We start from the raw sequence: 22,946 nt of genomic DNA, 5'->3' as shown, positions 1-22,946 counted from the left end.
TGCTTTTTTTATTGGTCTCCCTCTATCTACCATTTCGTAGACCCCTATTCTGAGTCCATGATATTCCTATGAGTCCACATGGAAAATGAAACACAAGTTCCTAAGTGCACTTTGGTGTAATAATCAGATCATCTGGGGAGACACAAGAGAGAAGTATAACACTCAGTTGATGTACATCGAAGAGACGAAGCTAGGACGCCATTAGGTAAACATGTATGTTTCGGACAATCACGTGTTTACCAAATGGCGTCCTAGCTTCGTCTCTCGATGTATCTCAACTGACTTATATTTCTCTTTTGTGTCTCCTCTGATGATGTGATTATTACACGAAAGTGCACTTGGGAACTTATCGTGTTTCATTTTCCCCGTGGACTCATAGGAATATGTGTGTGTGTGTGTGTGTGTGTGTGTGTGTGTAAGATCCACGGGGAATTGAAACACGATAAGTTCCCAAGTGTAATGATGTGTAATAATCACATCATTAGGGAAGATACAAGAAATATAGCAGCCCGTTGATATACAAGGAAGAGACGTAGCTCGGACGCCATTCGGTATTTAATCATTCCACAATACATCGAACAGAAATACATCAGTGTATATAATCGTGTACTTAATGTAGGCTTGTCATCCTGTCCACAAGTGAGATGCAAGCGAGTGTGGAGAAGGAGATAACACGGCATGACACACGGAGGCACCAGTACTGTAAGAATCAAGACTCGGACGTAATATGACCATAATTTGCTTCACGTGTTGAAATCATATCCAGGCCATTTTCATATTTCTCCCCCGCGCCAGAATGAAATAAATTTGTAAGCAGTCCTCCCGGCTCTCGTCGGAGCAATGACATGGCCACTTCCGACCGCGGTTTTTTTTTTCCTTTTCTTCTTCAAACAATTCCAGATTGTAGCGTAATACAGTTTCGTTAACGGTAAAAAAAAGAAAAAAAAAACGCCACTGGAGTGTACAGGAGGAATTGTATATTATCTCAAGAGAGCGAGAGCGGGGTCTGCCACAGAGAGTGGGGGGGTGGGGTGGGTTGGGGGGACACCAGCAGACGATGATAGACGTTATTTTGCCTCCGCCTCTGTAGCGCTAGCCTCCTCGTATTTCGCAGCGTTTTAGTTGTGTGGATATTTTAGTCTCGCTTCTTTTTTTTTTTTTTGAGGGGTGGGGTGACTATGATTTGTTCGTTTTCACTCTTCCGTTACTTCCTGCAGCTGTTGGTGGACGATAACTCGTCTCTCTCGGTCCTTGTCATGTTTTACGGTATTATTGGTTAACCTATGTGTATAATAACCTCAGTTTAGCCTCTCTTTTCCCCTGTTCTTCGTTCTTTTTATATTTTCATAATATTTTTCCCCTTCCTTTCGTCTCGCAGATTATATCTCCATTCACCTACTCCCTCCCTGTCTGTCTGTCTCTCTCCCTCACCACCCGTGGCCATCACCCTGGGTTGAGACGGCCAATGTTCCCACCAGGGCTCCTTCCTGTAAGGTGGGTCTCGCCCACCAACCTGCAGCCAATCCCCGTGTGTCTGTCGCAGGGGAGAAGCGCCCGCCAGCCAATCATGCGTCGCCTCGCTAACAACCCGCCCAGGACAGCGAAGGGCCTTGTTATACTCGGTTGTTAACAAGCGCTGGGCCGTTTATCCGTTGTCCCACCCAGCCGAGAGAAGAAAAAAAAAGGGGGGGGGGGAAGGAGGGAGGGAGGGGTCAGTTTGGGAGTGCTGTGGACGACGATGTACGCGCCCGCCATTAGCATATTCATGAGACACAGTGCGGTCTGCAGCGCGAGGTGGACGCGAAGCTCAAGAGACCCAGGGGAGGGTGAGAGGGAGTTGGGGGAGGGAGGATAAACCACGTCCGCCGCCGCCGCCGCCGCCGTCATGTTGCACCAAAAACATATGACGGTCGACAAGCGCTTCATTCCTTCCCGCGACGTTGGTTGGCCGTCTGCACCTCACGGGAGCTTAGGGCAAGCCGGAACTAGGGGTCACCTGCTGGAATGGAGACGACAGGAGGCTGGGAAGGACTGGAACGGAAGCCCGAGCGGAACAGAAGGTGGTACTGGGCGGTGGTCAGAACTACAGTGGTAAATGGTTAACCTTTTGACGAGGGTGCTCGCAGGGGCGGACGGCGGCGGTGTGGTAACCTTGATGCAGGCTGTATCGGTGGCTGCTCCTCTGCCTCCCTGTTGTCTATCAAAAGTGCTGTTAAATAACTGCAGTCTTACTAGAGCGATGATGTCGACGATCACTGGGTTTAAACACCATCCAGTTTCGTTTCGGGCCGACATAGCCTAGCTCTCGATCGCCCGCGGCGATGAATATTATGATTGGCGTACCTTGTATTGTTCCCACTCCCCTTGGCCAGATTGGTCCTGAATACCTGGGTCATAAGGCCTGAAATAACTGACGACAGGTGCAGCTGGTCGGCGAAACAAACAGAGTTGGGCGGGTTGGGAAAACAGACCTACTCATCCGAACACCTGTTTATGTAAATGAGTCTCCCGATGTGGGCTCCACACTGCGTGATTTAAAGTCCTTACGGGTGTGGCGGGCGGGGTAGTTTCTGTATCGTCGTTACGTGGCAGCTATTTTTAGGGGTTTTCCCTGCGGGTGAAGGAGGTAACACCCCAGCGTTGAGAGGGCTCAGGTCCTGGGAGAGAGCGCGGCATAGCAGATGGCGGGATCATCGCGGGTCGCCGCCGCCGCCGCTTCACTACAACACCCAAGACCCCGGCGTCGTCTCTGTCCCTTGCGCTCTGTTTCATCCCCGTTCGTCCCTTCTCATGTACTCATAGGAAGGGCGACTGTAGATCACAGTGTTGCTTGTTGTAGTCTCTTTGTTCGATGGTGGAGAGAGAAAAATATATTAGATAAAGGGATATGATTTGATGTGTTTCTTAATCTTACAGCAGGAGGCAGTGGAGAGGCAAGGAATGGTAGGTATGGTAGGGGTGACAAGTGTCGACTGCTAAGTTAGACGGGTTGACCCGCCTACTTAGTGTGTGACTCGTGTCCCTCCCTATGTGCATATGTGTGTCTTTATACGGACATATGTGTGTGTGTGTGTTTCTGCCTGTGTATATGTGTTCATGTCTCCTCTCTGAATGTGACCATTTCTACATATATCTTTCTGCATGTCTTCATCGTGTGTTTTATATTCATGATTGTATATATGTGTATGTCTTATGTGTTTGAATGTGTATGGTTGTTAATGTCACTGTGTGTGTGTGTGTGTGTGTGTGTGTGTGTGTGTGTGTGTTAATGTGTATGTATCTGCCATTAATGGCGCGTCATTACTCATGTATACGGATCTCCGTCTCTTTAATTAAACCTCTCATGTTTACGTCTCTTCTCGTAATGTTGTCTTGCGTCTGACGTTTCGTAAACTTCTGCCCTTCCCGCCCACTACACCACACTAGCATGGGAATATTTTTCATACTTTTAGTTTTTCTTTTTGTTGTACGTTTTCCAACTTTTGCTAAGGTTCATATTATCTTCTGTTGTTGATCTCTGTTTCTCCCGACTTCAGATAACTGCTTAAGAACCGACATTATTTAGATTCATTCCCATAGGCTGTAATCATTCTCTCTCTCTCTCTCTCTCTCTCTCTCTCTCTCTCTCTCTCTCTCTCTCTCTCTCTCTCTCTCTCTCTCTCTCTCTCCATCGTAGGTCAGCTCGTGGGTGCCGTCCCCTCACCTCCCAGTAGCTCAGCATCCTTCATTCTGGCAAGTGTCATTTGGTCGGGCTTTCTCCCTCCCTCCCTCCCGATTGAGTCATGCGTAGGATTATCGTTAATCTTGTACACACGTTCGAAAATTTCCTTCAAAATCTTCCTTGTTCTTTCCGGTACTCCCAGGGGCGGATAGACGATAACCAGGGCTATAGCCAGTTGGGGTTCTGATGTATTTAGTTATTTCTCCCTACGCTGACTTACACCCACCACCACCTCTCTCATGGCCCGGGCCCGCCCATGGTCCATTCCATGCCTCCGTGTTCTACCTTCCCTCTGGCTTCCTCACACATGTATGCTTTATCGTCTGTAACCTCTCCGTCGAATGCCTGCAGTGTAACCCGTGATGTTTTTTTTATATTTAAGTCTGTTGAGCCAAATTCCTCTGCCTCTTAACCCCTGCTGTATCCCTTCCGTTGCCACCTTGCCATCACTTGACTCCCTCGCGTCTAGAGTTGGACTCCTCATCTCGAAGACTTCGCAAGACACTCCTGTAACACCGTGGAAGTTGTTCAGCTTCGTAAAGGCTTCCGTTTTCTGTCTTTTCGTAGGGTTTAAGGCTTCTCCCAAGTTCCTTTCGTCCTGCCTTTGCTGTCCCGTCCCATACCTCTGTATTTAGGTAATTCGAACGGGATGACCGTCATGTCTGCTCTGTTATCCTGTTCCTACCACTTGTAGTACGATAATTAAAACAAGATAACCACGTTATGGACCATCAGGTCTCCTGTTACCTGCCCCTTTTCCCATGTAGCCTCAGACTGAAGCAGTGTGAGTAATCGGCGAGTGTAGGACCAGGCTTTTTCTTGTTTTCTATCTCCAGGCAGTTGTTGTGCGTGCTAATGAGAGACCGACTCTCTCTCTCTCTCTCTCTCTCTCTCTCTCTCTCTCTCTCTCTCTCTCTCTCTCTCTCTGTCCAGTGTGGCAGGTGACGTGCTGCTCCTGGTAGGGGAAGTTCTGAACACCTGCTAAAAATTTAGGCGTCCATGTTTGTCGTCGCCTTCCTCTATGGCGAGTCGGGGGGGGGGGACGTTTCCCCCTCCCTTCCCCAACTCCCTGCCCCAGCCGATCTCCCTACAGTTACTCCCCCTGCCCCCTGCCCCCTTCCCACGTCTGTTATTAGGGTTTTTTTCACATTTGGAACAGGACTAGTCTGACTGCCTCCAGCACCGGCCTAATCAGTACATGCCTATCATTTTCACTGAGTATTTTGCTGTGGTTTGTCATTGTTTATATGTGTCTGCCCTCAAGAGTGTCTACGTTTGTGAAGGCATTTGTATCACTTATGAATGTTTGTGAAAAGGAGTCTGTGTGATTACTATTTGCACGTTACGGGGAAGGAGTTTTACAGTCGTGTTGCCCCATCTCGAAATCTTATGTATATATATGTAATATATGTACCATGTTTTACACACACACACACACACACACGCACCAGCCGAAGCCTAGTCCCCATTTATCGACCAGTCCCGAGGGGAGGATGAACACCTGGGTTGGGTGTAGACCGACTGACACGCTTAGGATCCGACCCCTGGCTGGCCCGTGCTGACTCATGATCAGTAACGCTAACCACTCTACCAAAAAGGCCCGTGTGTGTGTGTGTCCAGATTTACAAGTGTATGTTTATAAATGGCTGTATAGTATATTTCTGAACATATAAACGTATGTAACTGTATTGATGTATCATTATAAGTGCCTGTTACGGCATTTGTGTTTTCAGTTATATAAAGGTTTCTGACAATATATTTATCCATGTGTGCATGTTTACATGACTTTACGTTTCAAATTACAAGGTTTGTGTTGATGTAAATCTGTATCTAAATATTTCACATACTACTCTCACAACGTCAATTCCTACCTCACTAAAGAATTACTCTGCTCATACAGTAGCACTGCCTTCGCATTTAACACATAAAACTCACAACAGCACTACAGGAACAGAACTGCTGTACCTGATTGTCCTTACAACAGTACTGACCTTAAATCATCGTTAACTAGGCTTCAAGAGGGGAAAAAATGCATACGTAGCAATACTACCCTCATATATTTCCTTTACAACTAGCCTCACAACAGTCCTTACCTCACGCAAATATTCTTTTCAGACAATTCTACTCTCACACAAGTCCTTACACGAAAACTACTCTTAGAACAGTACTTTCCTTACATCATCCCCTTTCTGCTTTCAGAATAACACTGACAGAGCAGCAAGTCACAGCAAGTAACACTGACCTCATGTAGCATTGGTAAAGTAACACAGACCCCTACAACAGACATCAATAGCGCGACACTACCACATTCCAATAACAGTCTCTCACATCAGTACTAACCCCGCAGGTTCACTATACCTCCACAGATTATGAATATTGCCGCAACACTTGGCTTACAACCCGGCGGTTTTGACAGCAGAAAACACTTTTTATAATGATATCAACTCAGTCATACCAACGCATATACCCTCACAAGAGCAGAATCATCTTAGCTTTATTTTTCCCACAGCGATCCCTCGCAGCAACACCTGTCAATCTGATTTGACAGTAAAACATTTTAATGGAATGTGTTCTTTTTAATGGAGAGAGGAGAGCAAATTCATTAAATGGTAGGTCCATGAATGAATTGCTAAGTGACGACTGTCATATTGACAGGTTAATGGAATTTTTAAAGCAAATTAATTTTTATTATAAATTCTAATGATTTATATATATATATAATATATATATATATATATATATATATATATATATATATATATACATATCCCCCTTTAGAAAGTTAAAATACAAGGAGAGGAGGGTTTCTAGCCCCCTGCTCCCATCCCCTTTAGTCGCCTTCTACGACACACAGGGAATGCGTGGGAAGTATTCTTTCTCCCCTATCCCCAAAAATATTTCTATATGTATTAAGAGCACTGAATAGCCTTAGAAGCTCCAGTGCTTGGCTTATAAGCCTAGATTTTATCATCCAATCCAAATCCCTCGGTAACGTTACCCCAGCACAACAATGCCTTCACAAAAACACTGTCTTTTGAACATCACTAATTGAACAGGTTTAAGATGATACAGTAGTGTCATGACAGTGACAATGTCACCACAAGAGTAATGCTTTAAGAACATTAGCTTCACCATAATGACTATTACAACACCTTGATCCTTAGTAACACCAACACAATCCTCACATCAACATCGCTGCCATAACTCTACCCTTAATATTCCCTTGTAGAATATCAGTACCCTCTCAACGCTATTACAGTTATAATACCACTTTCAGATACTGGTATCCCAGCGTTTTCGCTGTCCATACATGACCATTGTTACATTACTATTAATGTAGCTGACTGTAAGCCACTCCTTTTCACAATAAATGCTGCTCACAGTTTCACTGTCCAAGTAACCTCACCCTCATGGAAAAATAAAACAATATTCATACAGCAACACTATCACTGTGAATAACTTACGTCACAAATCTCACTCAACAGTGATACTGCAAGAACAAGCCTACCATCACCAATTGTCATGACAATTTTACAACACTACTGCCATGACAGTACCTTCTTCATAATATGTTTAACACATTCTCACATTTCTTCTTCAGAACTATATTAAAAGTACATTTACACAACACTGCATCTATATAAACATAGCCCTCAATATATCACGACCATCATGACACTATTTCATAGTAGTAATGTTTTCCTTACAACCCTGCAATTATTTTAAAGACTGAGTAAATCGTCCTTTTAACTGATACAGGAAATCTAAAAACAAAGAGATGATTGAGAGAATAACACTAACCTCACCCTTACACCACCCTCACAATAGCAGTGCTACACTTAAGAACATACTTACATTATCATTATGGTTTATGACAGTATGACTATCATAACTTTAGTCATTCCACCTTTCCTACGATAGCAACACCCTCACAAAAGTGCAGCAGGCCTGATGCTTCCATCATAACAGGACTACCTTGACAACACTGCCCAATCAATATCATTATGAACACTGCATTAAAAAAACATTACCCCAACAGCAACAGTCCTTACAGCAGCACTACCCTCTTGATATCTCAGCTTTTACAGGATGCTGCCAGCACTGAAGCACTCTCCGAACTTGCCCATGCAATGATTTTGTCGTCTCATAATATTAACCCCAGAAAATGTTACTTTCATTTCAGTACACCTATAATGGTGCTGCTTCATCATCTGATCAGTAACACCATCACGTCAAAACTACTCTTGTAACAATAACTTCTCATCATGGTATTACACATAAAGACCTTACAGTAGCTTTTTCTCATCGATGGCTTACCTTTCTAGTACTAAGAGTATTAATACCTGCCTTGTTACTGTTGCTTAGAATATTACCATCACAACAGCACTGCATATAACGTAGCCTTCATGAGAGCAGTGCTCTAGTAACAACACTGTATTGATAACACAACCCACAAAGCAAGTTCAGCAACACACCATTTAGAATTATTTTCATAGGAACATCTCACTCAATTTTTTCACTGCAACACTAACAACACATAACACTGCCAATAGTTTAACACCAGTTTACAGTAGAACTATCATCTCAGCTACTATTCACATAACCTAAAAGTGACTATTACAGCACTTACCTTATAACAGTGCTACCTTCACAACAAGGTCCTCACAACTCCAGCAAATTATCCCTTTTACCTAAATGATTCTTACCATTTAGAAACTTCAAAACAGCACTTTTGTATAACATGAACTTCTCTGCAACAATACCCTCAGATAGATATTACTTTATGTGTACTTATACATGTTTCTTATTTGCCTGGCAGGTTACCATGCACTGCACTTTGTTCACATTATCTTGCCAGTGTGACCAGTATTTGGTTTGATTTACAGGTCTCAGTGGAGGCATCTCTTGACCACCCTTTCTTTGTGCTTCACTCTGGGTGGTCATCATGCAGCCCTGAACGGACACAAAAGAAGTATGACCTCAAAGTGCGACAGCTGCAAGTTGGAGATGTCTGTGTCTCCCTCACAAAGAAAACCCCAAATGTAGAGCCTACCAATCCCATGCCACCACCATCTACATCCACCGTTCAAGTGCCATCACCTAATACTGAGTCATCCAACAATGCCTCTGCTTCTGCTCCATTGGCTTCTCCACCAGCCAACCAAAGTTCAACTAGCGTGAAGAAAGAAAGCACATCACTGCCATTCCTCGGTGGGTCCACTACTTCAAGTGTATGGAGTAAACCAGCAGCACTGAGAACAACAGAGAGGCAACATTCCAGCGATGAGGCCCAGCGAGAGGAGAAGGACTCGGGTCGTAAACGCCGCTGGTCTGACCCAGGTCAAGCAACGTGACAATGGCAGGTGTTGAACAGTATCTGAGAATTTTTAGATATTTTTAAAGCCATTGTCCTCTTAGTTTCATAAGACAGCAAATTTTGTTACTTTAAAGGGAAATGACCACAGTTTAGATGTAACGCAAAATATGAATTCAGTATGTTTTTGGTATTGGTGGTAAGATATTGGTTTGGTAAAAAGTCATACTGTATTTCAAAATTTTCCATGAGTTGTGGCTACACAGTGTCACTGTAACAATTAGAAGTTAAAAAACAGTAGCATTAGCACTTCTACCAAAAGGTTTAGAGGGTTTAAGTACCACCCAGATTTTTTTCAATGCTCCAGATTTTTTTTTCTGTTGGTCTAATAATATGGCCTCAGAAAATGTTTGCCATGCATTACTAAGCATAGGCTAAGTCCCCATTTGGAAATTTATGGAGCCACCTATAAACAGTAGGACATGGTTGTAATACAATTAGAAGAGAATGTCTTTAAGTTCAGTTGGTGTCAGGATGATAAATTTACAGTGTTTTTAAGTGTTTAATGTTCATGCAGCTTTTGTTCTTTTTTCTTTTCCCTAACTTTGCTCTTTCAGATTGCTCTAATTTTCCATGTCTTTCAGACTTATTGTGATAATGAAAAATACAGCTATTTCCGAGACTAACCATTAACAGCAGCACAGATGTATATATGAATAACATGACTATGGATATTTGTTTAGTAAAGTACAAAGAGAAGAAATGAAATCTATTTTACAAGCTTCAGTACTGAAAAATGATCAGTGCACATATAAAGATTCATTTATTCATAAATTTACTGCATAGTTTTTGTCCTATTCTAATTATATCTATCACAGTAGAACCTTCCATTACATCCAAATGAAGTTGCATTATTATTCTCATAAAATGTCCTTTTATCCCATTTCATTACCGTAGCACTTTTTTAAAGTTTTGAATACTGTACAGATGATAGTTTTTGTTTTTTTTAATCCTGGTGAATGTTGTTAGTGCCCACATTTGTTATTGCTGTTAATGGTTACCCTCATGAAATGTAGGGAGATGGTCTTTCTGATATTAGTGATAAAGTAGCTGAGTATAGTTGGTGTTTTTTCTAAAGTTTGTGATAATTGCTTGGATTCTTAGCTTCCTCATTTGGGATGTTACCACCTGAGCAGTAAGTACAAATTATGAAGGAAAGAATGTTTTGAAATTATAGTTAGCAAAAGCATATCAATGCTGATATACCATGATAACACGAAAGTACAATTAACCAGTATCTGGATTATTAAGTTGAATTAGTTCCACATAAAAGTGCTGTAGTGTAAACTTCATTTTCAAAACATTAAGAGAATGATTGAAATTGGATTTCCTAGAAGCACATGTATGGAAAAAAGAATTGGGCTTTAGTTTCACAGGCTCAGGAAGATGAATTCCCTCAAGAGAAATATGAGAATCTTAGCGTGATGAACCTAGTTTTGTATACCATTGAACAAACCAATTTATCTGTGGATTTACAGCTCTTTCCATTTATTAGCATTAATTCTTCATCATATTTCACTAGTTATCCTGTATCCATGATCTATTTTTATCTCAATCTCTTGACTAGTTTAGTTTCTAAGGTAAACATTTGTGCCCATATTCAGTGAACACTTGCAAACAAAATACAGTATTTATTAAGGTGCCAAGAGAGATATTTAGCTCACTTCTCTTTTTTTATCTTCTTTTATCAACCATTTGGTAAACTCTGTGTAAAGATACATACTTTAACACAATTAGAGACAATCAAGTATATAACATAGGAGTCATCTATGATATTGCTAATTCATTTTTATATTAATGAAGTCTTAGCTTATTGATGATCAGGAAAAAGACATGCCATAAGCAATTTAGATAAATATTACTTTATTTGAATACAACTTGATGAAAATTACTTTGTGGGTAATACAGTAGATCAAACTATGTGTCTTTATTATCAAAGTAAAAAGATTTTAAGGAAATTCAAAACTTATTCATTTAAGACTGTTTTAACTTTTAAGATCTTACTGAAATGTAGTAGTGTGAGGTCTCCTAGTCATAGACAGGCTCACTGGCTTTTATAAGCCTTTCTGTTTTATAGATTCTTCAGTTTTCTCCTTATGTAGTCATTTTCTCTATGATATACATTTTCATTAGAATCTTTTCATAATCTTTTCCAGTTTTCTAGATTCTTTGATAGTATCCATATGATAATCCTGTGTCTAATAGATTCTTCTTGCTGAGGTAGTTAGCATTAGTTTGTTTATTACCTCATGCCTTTGAAGTGCCTCATTACTTGCTTCATCCCCAGCTTTAACTAAAGCCTTAATAGACAGACTTGGTGCATTTCACGAGCCTCATGGTATTTTTTGACTGTCAATCTTTTACTGGGGTTGGGGGTGATATTTTCAACAAAAATAGTCAGGTATTCATGTGCAGTGCTGATTGAAGTGGAACTGTTGTTCAGTTTTTCTCACATATAAACAATGGAATTTGGGATACCTTGGCTGCCAGTACATAGATCCTTTTCAAAGAATAAACAGATATCATTGTATAATTAATTTTGAGAACAGAAAAACCAAGGAAAAAATGATAAATTGTTAAGATTATCTTTCTGATGTTATGCATTACATTAGGTGAAAATCATATATGATAAGTTCTGTTACCCAGCACTTGGAATGATATAAGTAATAACATTGAGTGTCAGTGAATTTTTGTAAAGTAAAAGTTCACCCCATACACTAGTATACAGTACTCATTTATGTTGGAACTGTGAAGCTGTCATGTTTCATAAAACCAATGTGCCTTTTTCTTTTTTCAAAAAGAACCTTGTCTTCTTAGCATCAGTTAGAAAAAATACCACTGTTACACATGTTAGTGTAGCTGTAATCATTTTCTTAACACAAAATCCTAAATATGTCCCAAACAGTTCTCATGGAAGGCTTCTTTTAATGTCTTTTTTTTTTTTTTCATACTTTCAAGATGTGACCTTAGTATCCTTACATATCAGTGTAAACATTTCCTATATTCCTCTGGATCTCAGGTTTTGGGTTGTCTTCTATCATCATAAACTGCCTTTTACGCAGGAAGATAATTCATCCTTACATCCTCTAAAAAACAATATATTAATTCATTGGTTATTTGTTGAAGCACTACACTGGGAGAAGTAGAGGGCAAATTCATACTTTATTTAGGTAGTTCTCTTCCCTGGACATGTTCATAAATCATACCAGTTTGGCAGCCATATATTCTCAAACTCATCACTACCCTTGAAAGACTTATGTTTTTCATACATGTATATTCTCATTGTTTTGCTTTAAGCCTGCCCTTCTTTTTCCTGGTCCCCTGCTTCCATTTTCCCTTTATTTTTATATTTACCACAATATCCCTCTTTCACATAACACAGAGTAAAAGATGGCTGCCATAGTTGTATGAAAGCCAAACCATTGTGCAGAATTTTTAACAAATATGAAGTTTGGAAGAGAATATTCCACATTCGCTAGACTTTTTTAACTAGAGAGAAAGCATGCATGATACGGAGACAGATATTACTTCATATTTGATCACTGTTCCCATATTAACAAGGTAGCACCAGGAACAAAGGAAAATAGACTGCATTTGCTTACGTCAGGTCTCTAGCTGTCATGTGCAATACACTAAAACCACTGCCCCCCTATGCAGAACCAGGCCCCACAGAGCTTTCCATGGTTCCCCAGCAACTTCATATTCCCTGGTTCAGTTCAGTGACAACTCATTGAACCTTGTAAACCACATCATTCCAATTCACTCTATCCAATGCACACCTTTCCCCTTCCTGCATGTTTAGACCCCTCCTGAATGATGGGTGTTGGTGATTGCTTAAAAAGTAAATATGAAGTATGATTAACATCTTTCATCATATTATATAGTATGTAGAATTGACTTTCTTAGAAGCGACTTTTTTTTAACTTCTTTTAGATTTCACATATTTCTTATTTTCTTGTAATACTACAGATAGTTTTGCATATTTTCTTTAGGATGGTATTATTTTTTGTTGCTTGCAAATAATGGCAGATAATTAGTGTCTACTTTGTGCATCATTGTTGTCCACCCATCCATCTGTCATCCTTCTGTCTGCTATCTGTCCATTTGTCATCTGTTTGTGGATTGTCTGTCAACAGGGGTCAATATTTTAACCTTGAACTTAACCCTAATCATAACTTGAGATCTCAAAACCAGATACTTATTCAGTTTTATATAGTTGTTGCCCAGCATCTGTAAAATTTAACATTTTACCATGATTTTGAGTTATACTATTTATGATACTGTTTAACATGAAACTTAATATGCCTCATACCTTTGAAAAAGTCTGACCGTTAGCCATGAACTTTTAAACTTGTTAACCTTCAACTTACCCTGGTTATGCTTCGCATAAAAAGGTTTAACCTGGAATTTAATCTGGCTCATAACTCACAGAAATTCCACCTTTAGCCATAAAACTGTATTCATTCACGTCTGATTATGTAAAGAAATGATTGGCAAAAGATACATACAATTAGGTTTATTTCATGCCTGTAATAAAAATCTCTAAACATAGTTTCTTACTCAGTAACTGTCATGTTGCTAGTTACATATTCGTCCATGGAACACCCCTTTAGGTTATATATTAAATCATGTGCTACCTTTAGAATCCTAATGATTTCTGATATACCATACTCTTTTCGTGTCACTTGCGTACCACAGCAGATATTAGGGATCACTTTGATTGCTGTTGTTGTCCATCCATCTGTTGTCTGTTGTCATTCTTTGATCTTCAACTTAACCTTGGTTATAAACTGAAAATTCAATTAGATACATATTAAACTCTGTACAGCTGGTTTCCTTGCATATAATGAATTGAGTGGCATAAGACCAGTAACTCTTAGTTTTGATTTTACCTGTGGTGCCATAAACTTCTCATTAAAAGGATTAACCTCCAGCTTTCCCTACCATGTAGCTTGAGCAAAACTTAACCTTTGGCCATGAAACTTTATACAGTTATATCCCTGCAACTATGGAACTAAGTGGAATAAGACTCATGATTCTAATTTTTTATGCTGATGATAAAAAAGTTTATTATTTAACTTGACTTGGTAATGACATAAGTTGACCCGGCATATAACCTAGCTAATAGCTTGATGAAATTTCAACCTTTGGCCACAGAACTCTATACAACTGTCTCTCAGCACTTAAAAGTTTGAAAGACATAAAACCCCCCTGAAAATTCATTTTCATCCCAATTATAAAAGGTTTAATCAGAACTTGTATAAAAATGTTTACCAGGAACTCCCTTCAAGGGTTGGCCTCAGCAAAAGAGTCTCCACTTATCTCTATCTTCACATATCTCCTTCACATACACCATGCCACACATTCTTTCCCCATTTCTCCCTCTCCAGTGCTCTTACACTCTATTTCCCCATTTCACCCTACTCTGTCACTCCACAGTTCATTCCCTTTGCATTCCCTCCACATCAGACCTCTCATACACCCCCTCAGCATTTTATTCATTCCATCTAGTTTTACCACATTCTCCTGTCTACTAACTGGTTTCCACAGCCTGGATTCTTGACCTCTGTGATTCATCCCATGTCCATGTTATGGCTGTATAGGTCATAGTCAGGAGGAATATGCTGTCCCTTAATCATTTCTTCACTTCCATACTTACACCCATATCCTTCATTATTCTGTTAAGGGATCCAGTGACTCTTCTACCCTTACCTGCTTATCTCTCCTTCTGTATCACCAAACTTACCCAAGATAACCCCGAATACTTAAATTCTGTCACTTCTTCCAATCTTCCTCCACCAATACCTATAACACAGTTTAGTACACTTTCTTTCACTCTAGAGGGCTTTGCAAAATCTATACTTGCTTGTTTCTTATTACTCGCATTTATCTTCAGTCCCCTATGCTTGCACACATCAAAAAACATACTTACAACCCTCTGCAGCTCCTCTTCAGTCTCAGCAAATAACACAGTATCATCCACAAAGTTCTGTTACTAGCCGCCATACCTCACCACCACACTCCATCTCTACACCCCATTTCCTTAATTTTCCTTCCATGTCTCTTATCTTTCCATCCATATATATGTTAAAAAGCCATGTTGACATCACACAGCCCTGCCCCACAACCTCATGTCTACTGAAACTTTCATTCACCTCTCCGTTCACTCTTACTCATGCATTATACTCCTCTTTGAAAGGCTTTCACACCATCCAGCAGTTGTACCTCTACCCCATATATCCGCAACACATTCCATAAAGCATTCCAGTCGACTCTGTCATATTCTTTTTCCAGATACATACAGCTTCTTTCCTTTTGCTAGATACTTTTCCACGGACATTCTCATTGCAAAAATTTGATCCACCTACCTTTCCTAAAACGGCTTTGCTCCTCCCGTACTCTGCTTTCAGTCACTTCCATCACTTTATCAATCAACACTTTTGCATACATACACTTTTTGTTGTATACTTAGGAGACATATTCCCCTAAAATTGCTACATTCATCCTTAGCACCTTTCCTGTTGAATACAGGAACAATAATAGCTTTCACCCAATCATCTGCTTCCATGCTGAATTATATATCAAATGCATCCACTCTTGTAACACTTTCTCTTTCATTCTTCAATATTTCAGCTGTAATCCCATCCTATTCAGATGCCTTTTCTCCCTTCAACCTCATTATTGTCTGTTTTACCTCCATTCTTGCTATTGACTCCTACACTTGTATCTTTTCCCTCCATCTTCCATACTCTTGCATGCCATGCATGTAACAGCTACTGCCTCACCTTCTCTCACACATCAGTTCTTCAAAATACTCTTTGTGTCTTTCTTTCACTCCCTCATTTTGATTCAGAAACTCTCCTTTACTTCTCACATTGACATTTCCTTTCTAACATACACCTCTTTCATTTTTCATCTTCTTCTGGTGCTTTGTAATATTTCCCCATGTTCTTTAGGTGATAGCCCATTTGCAAATCCCTCTTTCTCTCTTCCCTGATGATATTCATTCATTCACATCCTTAACATTCATCCTTCCATACTCTCCCTCCTACTTCCTCTGTTATATACTTTGGTAGCACAACCCAAAACTTTTTGTACTCCACAATTGATTCTTAAGAGATTTGTATCACTAGCTGATTATTTATTTTAATCAAATATATTTTTATTGTACTTTTTAAATGTGAACATTGATGTCATATTTGGAAAGTTCATTGCATGCTTCATTGTCAGCCTTTCTTCTTTATCAAAGAAAGAAACTGTAGCTGCCTTTAGTTTACATTTTCTCAGCTTTGTCAGTCAGTGGCATGTACACCTTTTATGACATTACACAAGATAGCAGAATATAATCTTCATATGACATTTTAGTGACCAATCATTTCCTCCGTATCTAATGCAAAGGACTTGACAGCAGGTTTCAAAACATTTATTAAAGAAATTTTTATGTTGAGTTGACAGTCCTATAAGTGAAGCAGCTAGCACAAGCTTGCACAGACAGATAATACTGTGTGAAAAAGTGAGGACTCATTTAGTAAGTATACAGGGAAACAATAGAATTAATGAAGTCAAGACAGGGAGGTTGGAAGTAAGGAGGAACAATAAAAGGTAAGGGAATCGAAAATGGCAATTTGTACAACATCTCTGGACATGGAGAATGTATGTAGTAGACCACTAAGTGTTACTGCAATGTGAATGTGACCTTAGAAAAGAACCATCACAGAGTAAAGGGCAGTACTTTTCTCCCACAGAATGCTGTTTAACAATGTACTGTCTTGCAATCTCATACACCAAAGATGAGATACCTGTCAGTAATTTTGGTATACTTTTGATGGTTTGTACAATATTTGACTGATTTATTGCTCTGTCTAAAGCAGTGATATATGCTTTTTTCTCAAAACAATACAGATGACTCCACTTCCATGAAATTGATTAGGTGCTAGTGGAATTTTATGACCTTTTGTGAACAAAGAATAGATGAAAGATTCTAAGACCTTACCTCTTCACATAACCTAACTAGTCTACTTAATTAACATAGAATTTTCTCTCTTAAATTCTGCTGCTGTCTGTGAAGCATCTTTTGCTGATCTTGGTGCTTGTAGGTTCAATTTACTTTCATACTTTGAATGTGAAAAGCTTGTTACTGTAGTCAGTTGAAGTAGACTTAATGATAGAGTTTCCAATTACATCATCTGTCATACTTCACTGATAAAGCAGTAATAAGTAGCTTTAAATCTTTTTAGGTATTTGAAAGTGCTATAGAAAACTGAAGAGTTTATAATTGTTCACTTTTAGTGTTGATGAATTAAATACACAGTACTATTATTAATATCTCAGAATGGGCTCTCTTGTCAGGGTATTTGAGGCTACCTTTTTTATCTTTCAAATTCATATTTTATTAACTGTAATGACTTTTTTGCATATCTTGGTGTACTACCAGATTCAGTTCCAAGATATCCATCTGAGTGTGATTGCTATGCCACAAAGGATCAGTCAGCAGTTTTCTGCTGCAGCTGTTAATGTAATTGCTAAGTTCCTGGGAGCTCACATCCCACTATTATTATTATTATTATTATTATTATTATTATTATTATTATTATTATTATTATTGTTATCATTATTATTATTATTATTATTATTATTATTATTATTATTATTATTGAATAATTATTATCATTATTGTTATAATTATTATTATCATTATTATTTTTATTTCTATTATTATTATAATTATTGATGTTACTCTCAGCCATAGAGTCTTTGAACTTGATTTAGCACTCATTTAGCCAAGAGGAGTTTACAAAAGAAGCTACCATAAATGAATCATAGTAAAAAGTATGAATGCATGTGAGTTATGTTTTTGTACTGTAGTACTGTTTCAATGATAAATTAAAAGACATAATGTTTGTGAATGTTTGAAGTCGTCATAACGTGGAAGCCTCTCTTAGCCAATTGAGTGTGTAATCTAAAACATGGCTTATACTGTGTTAAACAGGGGTGCAGTATCTGTCATGTTTGAAGCAAGTGTGGTAATGTTCCCATGGTGGAAGTACTAATACATTATGATTACTGATGCTTCAGCTTTAATTGGAAGATATTGCTTGGTGTTATTTTTTGTTGTTGTTGGAAACTTTGTGTACTGTGTTACTTGTTCAAATTTTACTAAAATAAACTGTATTGTGTGTTGATGTATGTTACAAATTGCATATAGCATTTGAATATTTTGAATTCATATATGTAGTCTTGTATATAATACATTCTACAGAAAATTAGTTTTTTGATTAAAAGAATTTTGGTGATATGGCAGGAAATTGTGTATATGATGTGTTCAGCAAACTTCTTTATAGTATGTTAGGATTTATTACTTTCCTTGTTTCCGTGCATTCTTCACAGCTTTTTACTTTAAATTAGAACGTTCTTAGAGCATTGAAATTAGTTGTTGTATAGTTTTATTTTCTTGATTGAAGTTTTAGATACATATTTTTATCTATACCTGTAAACATTACCACACATTGTGTTGAATAATTGTAAGTGATAATATTGTAGATGGCATCACAGCATCAAGCTTGAGGATTAAGTCTCAAGTTGAACACAAGGCCTTATCTTTTGAACAATAATTTGATGGTTATTTGGGGCTTTATGCAAGTCTTTGTTTTCCATTGGTTATTCAATCTGGCCAAGGCAAGTGAAGATCTGGTACATAATGGAGGTATTTACTTAACATCATCTCACTTATACTGCAGTCTTTTTTAGCTGAGAAAGTGTTATTCTGAATGTTATATCAGTTTCAGTTGAAGTTTACCACTCTATGAGTGGTACACCAATTTTACATCAAGTTATAGTTCAAATTCCCGGCCAAGTACATGTATGCACCGTAACCTCATTCTTTAAGATGGCATTTATACTTATCTCTTGTAGCTCCTGTATTTCGTCCTCTTATGTCAAGGACATTAATAATTTTGTAGATAATTTGTTACAAATGTTGTTCATAGCACTAACTCTCCCCTATGAAACACGTGTGTGGTGCCATGTACCACAATAATTTGCAGTTTTTGGTCTACAGCAGTACAGTATGACTCCTTTATTTAGACATGTTGAATAGATTATTGCTTTCAATAAGAAGCAGTTTTGCAAATGAAAATCTAAAAAGTTAATTCAGTCCATCACGGAAACTCCTGTGGACACTAGCAGTAGAAAATAGCTTTTGTAATGCAATGATGTCTTTCCAGCATAAAATTTTCATACATGATTTAATTTTGCTCCCCATCAGTATGCAGTACCATCAGTCAGAGATTTTTTTTTTTTTTAGTAAATCTTAAGGTAGCAAAGTGACAAATTTTGCACACCTACAAGTATGCAGCATAGGACATAGTGTCATTCAGGTAGATCTTGTACTCCCTTAGTAAACTATAATGTATATTATGCAAGGAACTTATAGATTAGATAGGTAGAGGTATATTTAGATGAAGAATTGTTACTGTAATAGTAATGAAAGAAGCTAAAAAGCTTAATGTGGGAGAAGAGATTTAATACTTTGAATTTACAGGCCCCTGTCATATTAGGTTGTGCAGAGTATTGACAGTGTACTGTTTGAGAAGAAACCTTTTAATTTTTCAAGGAACTGAATAAGAGGTGATTGTGACAGTTGTGCAGATCCCAAAGTGAAATATCTAAATATCTGACTTTTGTGATTTGTCGTGCACTTTGTCTTAACTAATTGTATGTGATTCTAAGATTTCAAGATTTCCCAGTATCTTTATTAGTACAGTCTGAAGAAGAAAAACATTTCAAAATGTTATATGTATTCTCCTGAGAAAAATATTTCGTTTATAGATGAAGATTATTTTGTAATTTTGCTCACCTATTTTGTCCAGTGAATGAGCTTGTTTAAAGTATCATACTTAATGAACATTCTTCAAATAATTGTAAACAATTTACTTAGCGATATATTTACATGACTGATTACATCAATATTGTATTTTTTTTGTTTACATGAATGATTACCTTAACATTAATATGATACAATATACAAATACTGACTAAGACTTGCAAGAAAGAGAAAACTCAGTTTCATCAGAATACAGTATAAGTGAATTAAGCTAAAATCTAACTTAAATTCCAGTGACAAGAAGTATGGCTGGCTTAAATGCACATGATGTCTTCACTGTAGCTGTAGGTGCATGAAAAAGAAAATAGTTAGAAACACTGTGCTTGTGTTACAATTATTACAGCACTAAAGCTTAATGTGGCCATTGTAGGATACAAGATATCCTTCTTATTAACTACAATATAAAATACTTCAGTGCAGGGATTGTTAGTTTTGCTTAAGAACTTATATACAGGAATAACTGTTGTACATTCAGTGTATGAAAGAAACAAGCCAAAATTGATATTCAACAGCTTGTTAAGTTATTCTTGTAATTAAGGTAGAAAGGTAATCATGCTTTTCAGTGGTCAGTACACATATGAATAGATTTGATATGTAATGGCACATTTTTTAGTACTTTGACATCAAGAATTAAACTTAACGTGCAGTATCATCATCAATAATCTCAACAATAAGCATTCTTTTGGCATGCACCTTCATCAACTTCCATTTTGAACTTAAGGCAAAGTAAGTCAAAAATACGATATTATCATTATTGCAAAAGTCATCACTGCATCATCTAACGTCTAATATTAAGCTTTCATCATTTGTTGACAAGGTTCATTTTTGGTTATAACCAGAGAAATGATTAGCTGTAATTATCTCTTTCTGAAATTTGAACAAGTTAAACAAGAACAAGGATGTAGTCCCTAAAGTAATCTTCACACCCAAGAAATTTGGAAATAACATATACAGCATTTGTATATACAGATAAATAGCTGCAAGACAGATTGTGTCTCATACTTTAGGGAAATATATGATACTCATCATGTTTCCATAGTTAAATATAGCTATAGTACAGTTCTTCATATAAATACAGTGACAGAATGGGAACCTGCTTTATTGATTTATTAAGAAAAATTATTGGTTTCGTAATTGTTATGTTTATAGAAATATTATTCATTGTTCTTATAGAAATAACTTTCAGAGTTTAGCAAACTAATTAAATAGTGAAGTTTGTAAATAAATATATATATATAATATATATATATGAAAATGAATGCATAGGTTGGGCCTGGTAAACATTTTATGTTACCAGGAAATTGTGTTTGTTGTGCCCCAACCACTGCTTACTGTCAGGAATGATTAATTTGGCAGAATTCTTTGTAGATCCATGGATACAAATAATAATGCACTTTACATGTTTACTAATGTTTCTTATGTGTTTGATTAAGTTTCAGATAATTAGTTTAATTGCAGACACGTAGACTGTGGAAAAATTATGCTGTATACATCATATGATAAGGTAGTCCTGTCTGCATGTAGACCATTCAGTGCTTTAGAAAGATTCCTATATTTTGTGTACATTTGGGTGAAGATCTGCCAAAGGTAAGGATTTTAGATTATTTTAGACTTTCAGTATTGTCAGAAGCTTTGTGTACATACTATGTATGGTCAATAAATGTCTCTATACCCAAACTGACTTTAAAGTGCAAATTATTAAGTTTTGTTTGAAACAATACCCAACTTCCCCTCAATGACTTTTCAGAAAACTGTGCTAATAATTCTCATATTTTTGGAAATTCACCCTAAAAATTTATTTATTAGAATACATTCTAAACATCAACTTCACTGTTTTAGTTAGACCTGCAATGGCATGAATAAAGTACGAGAATATTATTATTAAAAGATTATTGAATTTGAAAACAGTGTAACATGTTTTTGCTTAATTTTAAAGCTATTACAAACCAAGTGTACATTCATGTTTCCTGTGTCAAGCAATATTTTTAAACAAGTAATAATTCTGGGATAAACTAGTGCAGTAAATACAAGTAAAAAAAATTATGCCGTAGTTTAGTTTTGTATACAAATTCAAATTTGATTTTTCCAGTAATGGATTCCTCACTCTACTGAGAGATGATTTTCATATGGTATCTGAGGATTGAAAGGGATGACCTGGGTGTGTTGAAATGCTTTAGAAATATATTAGTATGTGGCAAGTAACCACCAACTAATAAGGTATCAGAAGGGATAGTGACAGTGGCACAATGAGCCAGCACTGCAGTGTTTTTCAAGTTCCCCTTTCCCAGCCCAGATATTTTTTTCCTCTTTCCCTTATGTACATTGGGTTGCTAGCATTAAATCCAATGTTTCACATTCACATTCTTTCTGTCTCATACACAACACTTGACAACACCACACGTAACTCATACATCTCCAGAGTCTCTCTCTTCCTGTTTTTTCTTTCTTTAGTCAAAAGAAAATTCATGGATGCAGAATGATGCCACCTGTCATGCAGGGCTGGACAGTTCCCTGGGCAGCTTGACCACCATCAAATGATTGGGACCCACCCTACTTCATACAGCTCTATTCCAGTTCATTTCTGCAACACTTATAGTCTTAATTTAAATGTGCCTTATGTAGAACACTGTCTTACTTCTTTCCTGATCATCTCTGTGAAACTTAATTTTCCAAACCTGTTCTACACAGTCAGATCTACAACTGTAATCTTTACCATCGTTCCTGCTCTAACACTGGTGTTTCTTTGTGCCTCCAGTAATACAAATGCTCCTATTACTCACCTCGTGAATCTTAAGTCTCCCAGCCATGAAGACATCTCATTCAAAATTTCTCCCCCTCTACAACTTTGTTATTGTATCTCGTATACCAATATACTACTCTTTGATAATTTGACTTCTTACCATGAAGAATCGCTTTCTTCACATCCATGCACAGAAATCTTCAGTGCATGGGATTTCAACATACACCAC

At 37.8% G+C, this 22,946-nt stretch overlaps 1 protein-coding gene across 3 annotated transcripts in view; it reads left to right on the top strand.

Moving 5' to 3' along the window:
- Positions 1 to 21,802, top strand: part of LOC139765990 (uncharacterized) — a 332,498-nt gene extending 310,696 nt beyond the window's left edge. For 2 of the 3 annotated variants that reach the window (XM_071694025.1, XM_071694026.1), the window contains exon 5: positions 8,608 to 21,802. In XM_071694025.1, coding sequence (XP_071550126.1) covers positions 8,608 to 9,075 — 468 coding nt within the window. In that variant the 3' untranslated portion in view covers positions 9,076 to 21,802. Of the gene's footprint in view, positions 1 to 1,813; positions 2,061 to 8,607 lie in introns of those variants that run through there. The other variant, XR_011716768.1, reaches the window with a different exon arrangement.
- The last annotated feature ends 1,144 nt before the right edge of the window (positions 21,803 to 22,946 follow it).

Source organism: Panulirus ornatus, chromosome 56 (genome assembly GCF_036320965.1).
Source record: "Panulirus ornatus isolate Po-2019 chromosome 56, ASM3632096v1, whole genome shotgun sequence".
Taxonomy (NCBI): domain Eukaryota; kingdom Metazoa; phylum Arthropoda; class Malacostraca; order Decapoda; family Palinuridae; genus Panulirus; species Panulirus ornatus.
The sequence above is the reverse complement of the archived record's forward strand: the minus strand, read 5'-3'. Positions and strand labels throughout refer to the sequence as shown.